The sequence below is a fragment of the Sceloporus undulatus genome, chromosome 1, assembly GCF_019175285.1.
Source record: "Sceloporus undulatus isolate JIND9_A2432 ecotype Alabama chromosome 1, SceUnd_v1.1, whole genome shotgun sequence".
Taxonomy (NCBI): domain Eukaryota; kingdom Metazoa; phylum Chordata; class Lepidosauria; order Squamata; family Phrynosomatidae; genus Sceloporus; species Sceloporus undulatus.
In genome coordinates, this window is record NC_056522.1 from 79,369,512 (window position 1) to 79,381,872 (window position 12,361).

A 12,361-nucleotide genomic window follows, 5' to 3' on the forward strand; every position below is an offset into this window, starting at 1 on the left:
ATTATTATTATTATTATTATTATTATTATTATTATTATTATTATTATTATTGCAGTGTAGATGCAGCCAGGACATTAACTGGCTGACCTTGGGCCACCCATTGGAGATTATAGCACATCATTTTTGTCCAGTCTGGGCACAGGCTGGAAACTGGCTTGAATGGGTGAGAACAGGTGTTGTTGCACAGGAAAATGCCACCAATGCCACTGGGAGACTACAAGCTGTCCTCCAGCTATGCTTTGCCTGCCTATTTTGAAGGATGGAAGCTTTCCGTCCTTCAAAATCAATGGGTAAATCATGGCTGAGGGACGGCTTATAGTCTCCTGGTGGCATTGGCGGCATTTTCCTTTGTGATAACACTGGTCTCACCTGTTCAAGCCCATTCCCAGCCCATGTTTGAATCAGGCAAAAAAATGATATGTGATAATCTCCATTGTATCTCACAGACTAACTTCACAGGGTTGTTGTGAGGATAAAATGATAATGGGCCACACATATTGCTTCAAACTCCCTAGGAGAAAAATGGAATAGAAATACAGTCAATCCATAAATTGATGTTATTAGAAGCTTGAAAATAAGAATTTCTCAGCAGGGGCCCTTTTGCCCTACACAATTATAATGCTATATTTCACTTTAACTGCCATGACAATATGTTATGGAATCCTGAGATTTGTAGTTTGATGAGGCACTAGAGCTCTCTGGCTGATAATACTAAATGCCCTTCCCTAAACACCACATCCCAGGATTCCATAGGATGTAGCTAGTGCATTTAATATGGAATGATAGTGCTATAATTGTGTAATGTAAAAGGGCCCCAGGACTACTTTATGGGTGATAAGAAATGATCCCTTTTCTGTGCATGTTGCCATTGTTGCAATCTGGATTTGGGCTCCCTATGGCTGCTTCAGGAGAAATGTGCACATATCTACACACTCATACAGAAAGAGATACTTGCAAAAGCAAGGACACGTGTAACTAAGGTCTGGAAATGTAGCAATTCTGGATGCTTACTTATGTACAATAAAGCATATAATAAAACATAAAAGTGCAGGGAAGGTACCTTGACAGTTGTTCCACATCCTCTATTGTCTCTGGTAAGGGCAGTCCCTTTGTCTCAGGTAGAAGTATGACTAGAATCCCAGACAAAACAGCCAGTATACCTATTAAAAAGTAAAGCAAAAAACATACAATGTGTTGCAAGCAGTAAAAAAACAACAACACCTAGCACCAAAGTTCTAGATAATTTAGATGTAGGGGGAAAGAAAATCAACAGGGGAAACAGTAAATGAACATGTTAAAAAACAGTGGCCTAGTCCCATGAGCCACTAGACAGAAGTAGCAACTCATAATACTTCTTCTTCTTATTATTATTATTATTATTATTAACCTTTATTTATGAAGCACTGTAAATTTACACAGTGCTGTACATATAATCTTTTTAATTAGATGGTTCCCTGCCCTCTTAACCTATTAGTCATAAAGTCAGGACAAAAGTTTTCCCCCATGTACCAACATTCAGTTTTCTACAGCCTAATGCTTTGATGCTCCTGGACTGGTATTGTACCACCAGCCACTGATGTTCTGACAGTGATGGTATAGAGTAGGAAAGGGCGATGGGACCAGTTCCCTTCTGGTCCCAGAGCCAAATTTGTGTCATCCTACAAGTTGTAATAGTTCAAAGTAATCCGAGGGGTTTCCCCACTGCCCTCTTGGCAGCAAGTCCGGACAATGCAGGGTCCAATCCCCGGTTCTGGAGCAAACAGTCCGGATGATGTCTGGCCACTTCAGCACTGAACCTGCTGAGTACCCCCCCCCCCCAAACCCACAGTTTTTTAAACCAACATTTTGCTCTGAATATTCCTGGAAGATCCAGAGCCCTTTGTTGTGATGCCAGGCAGCTCTTTATAATGTATCCTACTATGCTGACCAGCACAACTACTGGAATAGCGAGTCTCTCACTCTCAGATCAGAACAAGGAACCCAGCCATATGAATTAATGCTGGGTGCCTCTTTCTGACATCAGAGCAAGTGACTTGACATGGTGGCAGCTGCACCAAGTGGCACAGAGGTACATGTGTGCAAACAGCCACCTGGTGTTTCAATAGAGATCTCTGGGTAATGGCTGCTTCCAGAATATTTTGGCCCATGTGGGCCAGACCCTGACCCTTATTCTAAACTGCCTAGACTGGTGGTTAGAAGAGTGGACTCTTCTAGGTTTTTCTGCCACAGAGCTTAGAAACATGGCTTTTTCAGGGCTAAAATCCAATATTACTTTGTTAGAGCAGACTCATTTGATCGATGGGATGTACACAAATGTTGACTTCCCATTCATCAGCTGAGTCAACGATTCTATTCTAGTGCAGACTGGTAATTGCATTTAGGTCTTGGATGACAACTAGAATCCCTCCAAGCACTCTGGATTCTGGGAGATGTCACCCACAAAGAAACATTCCAAAGCTCCACTGCCAAAATCCCATGGTATAACATCACCAGTGGAAACGGATTAACATGTAAAGATCTATTGATGTGTTTCCTGAGGTTAGTGTGGATGGCATCAGAAACTGGCCTTGGGGACTGTCTTTCTTCACAGCAAGCAAAAATGTTCTGGGTTTCTCTGAAAATTGAGGTGAATAGAGAAATGGGACAAGAGATCAGTTGAAGCTCTCCAATATGAAAGAGCAAGTAAGGGCATGAAAATTCTGAAAGAAGGGACCACTTTTAAAATAACATCTTACATGTTAGGATGGGAGAGTCTAATTGTCGAGGGAGATCTGTGTGAAGAAAATAATGCTTTGCTCAGAAGGAGGTTTATATTTCAGGCAATATTTATTTCGACAACTGTTCTATTTAAGCAAGGACAAGGGGTGTGTACAAGCTTGTTAATTGTGGGGAGAGCCAAGAGTTAAATACAAAGTAAAGATGAAGATAAAGAGTAAGGTCAAATGGGTTAAGAATTCTGGCTATAACATACATATAGACTAATGGGAACCTATGTGGTGAAACAGATAAGAGATTTGTACTAAATTGTGATACCAAAGAGTTTTACAAACTGAATTTCTAAAAGATTATGTATTGTTGCTACAAGATACAGTATCAGAAATGTGCATGGCAAAATGAGTTAAGAATACAGATGGATCAATGGAGAAATATGGGGTCAAAGAGATTAAAGTGCAATCCACACTGCAGAAATAATCCAGTTTGAGAGTGCTTTAACTGTCCTGGCTCAGTGCTAGGGAATTCTGGGAAATGTAGTTTTGTGAGACATTTAGCCTGCTCTGTGAGAAAACTCTGGTGCAACAAAAAACTAAAATTCCCAGAACACTGTAGCACTGAGCCAAGGCAGTTAAAGTGCTCTCAGATTGGATTATTTCTGCAGTGTGGACTGGACCTCAGATTTGTATTATGTCATGAAAGAGGATTTTTATAAAATAAAGTTTTAGAGTATTGTTGCTACGAGGTGTTAGCTAAATTGCTTAGAATGTATACAGGGATTTAAGCTGTATGTTGGAAATGTGTGTTTAAGAAGGGGGTGTTGAATATGTCTTTTTTGAGATTTAAATATACATAGGCCTGTTACAGACTGCCAAAATAAAGCTGCTTCGGGTCTCTTTGGAGGTATGCTATTTAAATGATGCATGGGTCCTAAGAGTCTGGAGGTCGCACCAAAGCCACACTCCATTCCTAAGCACTGGACTGCAGCTTTGGTGCAGCTTCCGGATTGTTTGGATGCATGCATCATTTAAACAGTATACCTCCAAAGAGACCCGAAGCAGCTTTATTTTGGCAGTCAGTAACAGGCCATAGAGATCTGATTTCAAACATTCATATTGATTTAAATGTGGAACTGTTCCCTTTTGGGATGAATCAAGTACAGTTGGAAAAGAGCCCGTGGAAAAATATGGGATCAAATCTAGTATATGATTACAGCTGCAAGACTATTATATGCAAAAAGATGAAACAACACTCTGCACTATGGAGAAAGGATCGTGAATGCTGATAAAATTAGTAGAAATGGACAAATCAATTTGATTAGAGAATTGTTGTTGGAGACATTTCTTAAAGATCTGAAACCCCTTGTGGACTTTTTGCAAAAGAAAGAAAGAAAGGAAAGGAAAGGGATTGGAAATGTTTTGTTTTATAATTAGAGAGACTAGGTAATGGAAAGAAGGGAATAACTGTAAACTTTAGATAGAGAGGTATGCATAACTATATGTGTTTGTAACTAATGAAAGGAAGTTCAGAAGTCATCTTTGTCCCCTCTTTTTCCTTTGTTCTTTTCTTTCATATTTTCTTTTTGCCTATTTCTATAATGTTATTGTACTTTAAAAATTCTTAAATAAATAAATAACATCTTACAGTAGACGATTAAAGGAAGCTCCGACCAGATATCTGTTAGGCGATAGAGTAGAAAAGGGGCTACAATGCCCCCGATATCACACAAACCTGAACAGAGAGAGACACCAAAGTTTCTGTAAGGAAAAGAAATGAGAATATATTAATTGGGCAATTGGGGGTGGGTAAGTGAGGCTGTGGGCTGTGCCTGGCTGCTGTGGACCCCACTTTGGTGCCCTCTAAATCCCCACACCAATCCCCAAAAGCCATTCTCTCCTTCACCCAAAAAATTAAAGATAAATTGAGCATGGTTTTTGAGCAATTTTGGCCACCAAACTAAGTAGAAAGCCTCCCAAATGCATAAAAACATATGAAAGTATCTCCATCCCATCTTCACAAGCACTCCTGAAGTTTGTACTGCTCCCCAAATGCCTCTGTTTTCCCCCACACAGTTCCTCTCAAAATGATAACAGGATGATGCCATTTGGAGAGGACCTGCAAAGGAAAATAGAGATATTTGTCTTACTGTGGGTGGGTACACCCCTATGAAGGAGTATGGTGGAAGACTGCTTTTTGGCCCATACACAGTTGCCCATTTTTGCTCTATATACTAGTTTCCAACTGAGGATCTACATATTATATTGATTTTGTTTTCTTTAACTAATTGAATCATAGCACTGGAAGATAACACAAGGGTCATCCACCTCTTGCCATGCACAAATACACAATCAAAGCAGTCCTAACAGATGGCCATCCAGCATGACATTCAGCATTGTCCTTGTGTCAGTATATATGACCTCCTGATAAATATCTCTTTGGTGTATCCTGCATTGAAGTCAGTGGGGCTTATACTGTATATGACTAGATATTTATGGGATTGCACTGCAAGCATATGGCCCCATTCCTTCATCTCTCAAATTTTAAATGCTTTCTATTACTAATCGGGTCAGGGAGAGGGATTGTGATGTGATCTTGTGAAATATTTCAAAAAGTTTATTCTATTTACCTGAATACTGTAGGATACAATTCAGAATTGACAAGATATACAAGCTCAAACGTTATGGTGATCCCGAGTCTTGCCAGGATGGCTACTGATGTAGTTAACCATGACATATCTGTTGAGACACATGCAAATGAAACATTAAAGTAATCCATTTAATTATGGGAACCAAGTATCAGGATTCTGTTCTGATCTCATTTATTGTAGCTCTGCAGTGTTCTCTAACCTATCTTATTTTCAGTGAAGCCTCTACACAGAAAAATAAGTCTCCCAAAAGGAGAGGGGAAATGATATGCTTTTCCTAGTTGAGTTCATAATCATACAATATGGATACAACAAAATTGAAATGTAATCTGGCCCAGACCTAAGATAGTGGGAGTATTTTGTCAACTTTTTCTATACTGAATTAAATAAAATGAAATCTCTAGAAACACACTTTAGAAGCATTACTCGCCTTTACCTATAGGTAGCACTAAAAGTCTACTGTTTTGATGTGCAGTTTCAAGGTTGAAGGATAGCTGCAATTTTGTTGGATTTTTTTTAAAAAGAACTTTCCAAAATTCCCCTAATGTGGAAGAAAGTCCAGTCAGAAAGACAGATTGAGGGCTTAGCTCTTAAAACACCAGGGAAGACCAAGAATCACCAGGAAGGGCTAGGAAAGACTAGTACCTAGTACTCTAAACATCTGTTGCTGCTAGCCAGTGTTGACCATACTAGATTAAATGGAACAATGGGCTAAAGTCCATCTAAGGCTATGATTTTTTATGATTTCGAATTTTTTAAAAAATCACCAGAGCCCTTATAGATTACAAAGGCACCACAGCGTACAATATACCATGTACTTCCTAAGAAGCTTTTCTTGCAGCTCATTCAGAGGAAGATTCCTAGCAATGCCAAGTAAAAGAAAATTATAGATATTTTATCTTTTCTAAAGTGATATTCAGCAGGAAAAGCCATTTCACTACCTGTGATATACAAGCATCTTTATTATCTTTATTCAAGGATCGCAAGTCATGGTGAAATTCCACCAGAACCTAGAGAAAGGCACTCTACGTGGGGCTGCCTTTGGAAACTGTTTGAAAACTTCAGTGCGTTCAAAATTAATCAGCCAGAATGATGTCCTGGGCCAGCATATAACCCCCTTGTTGAAACAGTTTCATTGACTACTGGTTCATTTCTGTTCACAATTCAAATTATTGGCCATGACCTATAAAGACTTATATGGTTTAGGTCCAGACTATTTCTAAGACCATGTCTCCCCATACAAACCTACAACAACTCTCAGACCTACAGGGAAAGGCTTTCCCGTAGTCCCACCACCACCACCACCGGCTTGCTTGGTGAGGACATGAGTGACAGTCTTCTCTATGGCTTCTTCCACCCTGTAGAACCTCCTTCTCTAGGAGGCTAGGTTGGCTCTCTCTCTGCTTTTCTTTCACTAGCAGATTTTTAATATGTAACTGTGCCAGGGAGGCTTGGTTACTAGGGTATGCGTTTTATTTATATTTTTTAATTTGTATGTTTTTAAATAATTTTTACATTGTTATTGTTGTTAGTGTTTTAATTGCTGTTCAGGTTAACTGATGGATTTTGGTTGATTTCCTTCTGTGAGTCGCCTTGGGTCCCATTCTGAGAAAGGGGTGGCATGTAAACAAAACAAAACAAAACAAAAATGTTGTGCTCACTTCAGCAGCACACATACTAAAATTAGAACGATACAGAGAAGATTAGCATGGCCCCTGCGCAAAACAAAAATGTCATTAACTTTGCTGCTTTGATCAACCTAAACCTAAATGAATCCATGCAACAAATTCATAGTCTGGTCACTATGTACAACTGCATAATTGACCATAAAAATAAAAAAGAGCACTATCTTATATCAAAAACCTTGTTGTTGTTGTTGTGTGCCTTCGAGTCATTTCTGACTTTAATGGAGACCCAAGGCAATCCTATCATGGGATTTTCTTGGCACATTTCTTCAGAGGTCAATTGCCATTGCTATCCCCTGAGGCTGAGAGCATGAGACTTGCTCAAGGTCACCCAGTGGGTTTACATGGCCAAGCTGGGATTGGAACCCTGGTCTCCAGAGTCATAGTTGAATGCTCAAACCACTATACCACACTGGCTCTTTTCTAACTGCTATAAAACTTGCAGATGTCCAGTTTTCACCTAGAACATGCCACAAAAACCTATTGTCTACCACCAAAATCTATAATAAAACTGAATTTGTTCAGGCTCATTAGCAGGAGGAAATGAAAAAAGAGAAGAGGGCTAGATGGGTACCCAGGAGAAACTGACTACAGGAGAGACCCAGAAGAGAAAATAACAAAACACAATTTCTTGTCATCTACAGTTTTCAGCTAAAACCATTCATACATATCAGACCATCTTAGACAATGATATTTCCCTCTTACAGGCCTTAAATTATTGACTTGGAGTTTCTTACAGAATGCTGCCAAGCCTCAAAGAGCTATTTACCAGCAAAAATAGTCCACGTAACAGAGAGAAAGAAAGAGTGGAACTGGATACTCAGTCATTGCCAGATGTCATTTCACCCACAATTTTAAGAGCTTAGCACACTCTTACATCTACTACTGTGATATATACCATCAGTTGCCAATAATTGCCAACAGTGCACAAGTACGTTTTACATAGGACAAAAGACTATCCTCTGTGTAAATTTCTACATTCAATAACCATCAAAGATAACTTTCAGCATTCCAGCACACTCTATCACTGACCTCAAAGTGACCATTCTTGAACATAGGAAATTCAAAGAGAGATTTCAACATGAAACAGGTGGTCAAAATTTTATTCAAACTCTTTTTCCTTTGGTCTGAATGGCCTTTTATCACACTACATTTATTAAGTGGGCCATCACTAAAAGACTATCTTCTCACCCTATTGTTGTTTGGTGAATGACAATTATAAAGGTAATTATCATTGTCAGTATTTTTCGCACTCCAGTTCCTCTGATCTTAATATTTATATTGCTGCCAAGTGAACACTTTATGCGTCCGTTGTAGTAGACTGGTCTACGAATGTTTATGACACAATAAATAGATTTGTCTGCAGTGCCTCAAGACTAACATGGTTATTGATCTGGAAGGTAAATGTAGTGTACCACATGTATTCAAATTTTACATCTTCCTATCTAGCCAATCTGTCCCCAGAAAGGATAATGGTTTTCACTTTGAAATAACAATGAATCTGACTGAGTCCATTTGTTTTGAATCCATTCAGATGCAAACATAGGAGTTTGATAACAGATAACAGAACAGTGCATCTGGTCTAGCAGAAGCAGAATTCTCTACTCACTTTGCTGCATGAAAGCCCCTCCAACCTCCTGAAGACACTAAATAAAAGACCAGGGAACCCTGCTGCATACAGGGGTATTTAGAGGGTCCCCTCAAATGGGGCAGAATCAGCTTCACTGAGCAAAGCCCTTCCCTCCATAGAAGGCAGACCTTGGGCCAAACTCATTGTTAATTAATATTGTTCTGTGAATTATTTTCACTCTTTTTCTTAGCAGTTCCCATCCTGTAACATCTTTCAACCATGTGAGCAGTCACACTGGAGTCATAGCCTAGAGAAATAATTGTTTTGCATATGCGTTGATTGTTTTTTACTTTTGTGGTCTGCAGCTGACATTGATCTTGCCTTAGTTTACTACTCAGTGCCAAAATACTGGTCAAAAAAGTTCACTTATGAATTCAAAAGTATGTTTTGTACTCCATTCACTTCAGCTGACCCGTCAGTGATTATGTAAATACAGAACCACCTGACAGGTGCTGTCAAATCACACATTCACTCATTGTAGGGTGCTGACAAAGTGGTGATGGGAGATTAATGATAACAGCTTTTCACCTTAACTAATGCCAAGGCAAGGGGTTCAGATGAGACAGTGGCATCTAAATCCAGAGAAGATGGATGTAACAGTTTTGTCAGGCTCGGTGGTCAGTGGGTCTATGTTACGATGCATTGTAGTACTACAGTATAGTCATTTGAGGATCTGCTCTTGAGATTCCTACTCATCAAATAAGAAACGTGAAGCATGTAGCTAGTGGCAGTTTTCAACTGGTGAACTCACTACTTCTTGGGTCTGCCATTATTTTCAGGAATTAATGCAAGATGTTATTCCTTCAGGCTTCCAAGGTTATTTGGGGATAATTTACCTATTTTAAAAATATTTATATATTTAAATGTTCCGCCTTGAAAAGATGGGTTAACATTCATATAAACAAATAGCAGTGAAAGTGGGGAGATTACCTTTAGGTATGAATGCAGTAATTAAGCATGCAACACCGGCCACTATTGCACTTGAAACAAAGAGGGGACGTCGCCCAATGCGGTCAATTGTCAATAAAATTAAAAAAGCTGCAGGCAGTTCCATCACTGCTGAGATGAAGAATTCCAGATAGAGATTTCCTTTTATGATCCCTAGGCGCAAGACAAGGCCTTGATAAACTACTGCACTTGTGAACCTTCAAAAAAGCAAGAGAAAACAAGAAGGTGCAAAAATTTCAAAAAAGTCTGAACAAGAAAGCCACAGAGATAATGCCTTTGGAACTTACCAGGCATACATTAGGATTAGAGTGATTTTTCTCATCTGTGGTGTCTTAACCAGATCAAGCAGAGAAGGATTATCAGCTTCTTTATCAGAGACTGTAATCTAAGTAAGGGGAGCAGAGATCAGTAAAAATGTATGTCTAAGTAAACATGCAGTAAAGAAATGTGTGCAAATAATAGTATCATAAAAGTGAAAAATATTAATACAGATTGATGACAAGTGAGGTGATTTTTTTCAATGTCTATTTTAAATTAGTTTTAATTTTACTGATAGTTTAACTACATTTAAATTTTGTATATTTTTATTTATCCTGTATTTGGTTTAATGTTCCAAGTTACCCAAACAGTGATTCTACAGAAAAGATATGATGAGGATGAAGATGAGGATGAGGATGAAGATAAAGATAAAGATGACCATGATTTTCTGTTTTATATTGTATGTGGTTTATCATTAGGTATTCTAACAAATCAATTCATACAGATTAATGGAGGGGCAATTTACAGTAGGTAGCAATATTTACTGTTGCACTTGAATACTGCTGCTGAATAGAAGAGATGTCTGTGACTAAATACTTTCTTGAATTGAAGCTACAATTCATCAATATGTGCTGATTTAATCCCCACAAATAGAAGTTCTTGGGTCGGTGGGTGGGTTCCAATGTAGATCCTAATCATGTGTCTTTTAAAGATGTGCTCTGTAGAACAGCCAAAGTAGTACAATTCCTGTATCCATGTGTTATACGTTCCCAGACTTACTGTGGTTAGCAAAGATTGTGAATAATGGCAAGTGCTATATTTCTGGTCGAAGCTGACCATAGAGCAGCACTGGAGGCCCTCCAATACCTAGGGAGACCTTTGTTTCAGGTCACAGGTGTGTGAAACTGTGGTTACCAGACCCATGGATATGGAGATTGTACTGTAATGCTTATCATTTTTACACGTTTTAAACGAAAATATTCAAATATGTGCATAATGGCACGTGTGGTGGCAGATATCCACCAGGACCATTGGCGTATGGGGAGGGGGTCAACGACACCAAGCCACCTATGTGTTATTTGTTCCCTGGGCCCCTTACTTACAGATTTAGGCAGGCTGGGTGCTATCATACTAAGTTCTAAACTGGAGGGAAAGTGTTTGGTTTTGACCATCCCATACACGTAACTCAATGCACTCCCGATCAGAGCCATTTTAGTGGATCTTAGGGGATGGGGACAAACATAGTAGCAACAGGCCCTTCCCTGCTAATGGCAGTATCTTGTCTCACAACTACCCTATCCGCATAACAGCTGGGACCTTCTGCACAAAAGCAAAGAGATCATGTGCACAGTATCATACACACACACACACACACACACACACACACAGAGCAGAGGAGGGCATTCCTGGAATTATGCTGAATTATAGTATCTTCTTATATCTATACTGGCCTAGGAAGGTCAGGGTTACAGCTTGGAGGATGTTACCCGGTAAGCCCTAACATACAAGCCAATTCTGAATTGAAATTAAACTAAACAACACAATTTGTAATTAGAAAACTAATTAATTTCTGTGTGTGTGTGTGTGTGGAGTTTATCAGACACGAGTTTTTGGCAATTTTTCCTGCCTATCGCGCAATGTTAGCATCACCAACCTTGCGCAGTAACGTGAAAGCGCGACGTCCTTCCAGACACCATTCATTTCTATGGGAGCCCGTAGTTTAAGCGTCATTCCTTCCCTTTTTGGGCATTGCGGGCAAAAAGGGAAGCCCGGCCAGGTCTTCTGTTATCCTTGCGAAATATGTTGTGAAATGATTTGATGTGGTAGGCAGCAGCGCAACGCAACGCTAAAGTTACTGATTGCAAAGTTCTCATGATGCTGGGCTGCTTTTTGACCCCATTCCCTTCCAGTGGCCTTCCTTTTTCAGGACAACCCCTTGGAGGGGGGGTGCCTTGTCTTGCATGAACACCTAGGAGGCTTCCAATGTAAGGAACCCCCAGGGGTCATCCCTTCCAGCCCCGCATAAACTCCGCGGAGGCTTCAGATTGAAAGGGCCCCTAATGTAGGGGTCCCTAGGGGTCATCCATCCCAGCCCCATTCCTCTTTCCTGCATGGACACCTAGGAGGCTGTAAACGACTGGTGCCCCTAGGGGTCATCCATCCCAGCCCCATTCCTCTTTCCTGCATGGACACCTAGGAGGCTGCAAACAGGAAACTGGAAGGGGCTTCTCCCCTTTCCCTTCTTCCCCCCGGCAGCACAAAGGTCAGGATGCCACCAAAACCTCCAAGGAGCATGAACAAATATGTTGATGCGAAATGCGAAAGGCAAAGGGAAGACGCTGGTGTAGTGAACAGTTCCGCAATGCAAGGTTTCGCATCACGCAAATCGCAACTTTCGCGCAATTTTAGCGCAATTGTAGCACAAACATAACGTTACGGGGGGATGACAGAAAAGCAAGCATTGTAATTAGACATCGTGCGAAA

At 40.0% G+C, this 12,361-nt stretch overlaps 1 protein-coding gene and 1 non-coding gene across 4 annotated transcripts in view; one reads left to right on the plus strand and one right to left on the minus strand.

The window, feature by feature from the left end:
- SLC22A3 (solute carrier family 22 member 3) overlaps positions 1-12,361 on the minus strand; it is a 35,328-nt gene that overhangs the window by 827 nt on the left and 22,140 nt on the right. For all 3 annotated transcript variants that reach the window (XM_042450634.1, XM_042450626.1, XM_042450618.1), the window contains exons 6-10: positions 9,907-10,004; positions 9,602-9,816; positions 5,339-5,447; positions 4,357-4,469; positions 1,061-1,160 (exon numbers count right to left, since the gene is read on the minus strand). In XM_042450634.1, the coding sequence (XP_042306568.1) occupies positions 1,061-1,160; positions 4,357-4,469; positions 5,339-5,447; positions 9,602-9,816; positions 9,907-10,004 (635 nt within the window). The remainder of the gene's footprint in view (positions 1-1,060; positions 1,161-4,356; positions 4,470-5,338; positions 5,448-9,601; positions 9,817-9,906; positions 10,005-12,361) is intronic.
- LOC121920118 lies at positions 7,010-7,111 on the plus strand. The gene has a single exon (XR_006101656.1). It is a non-coding gene; the product is annotated as a U6 spliceosomal RNA (small nuclear RNA).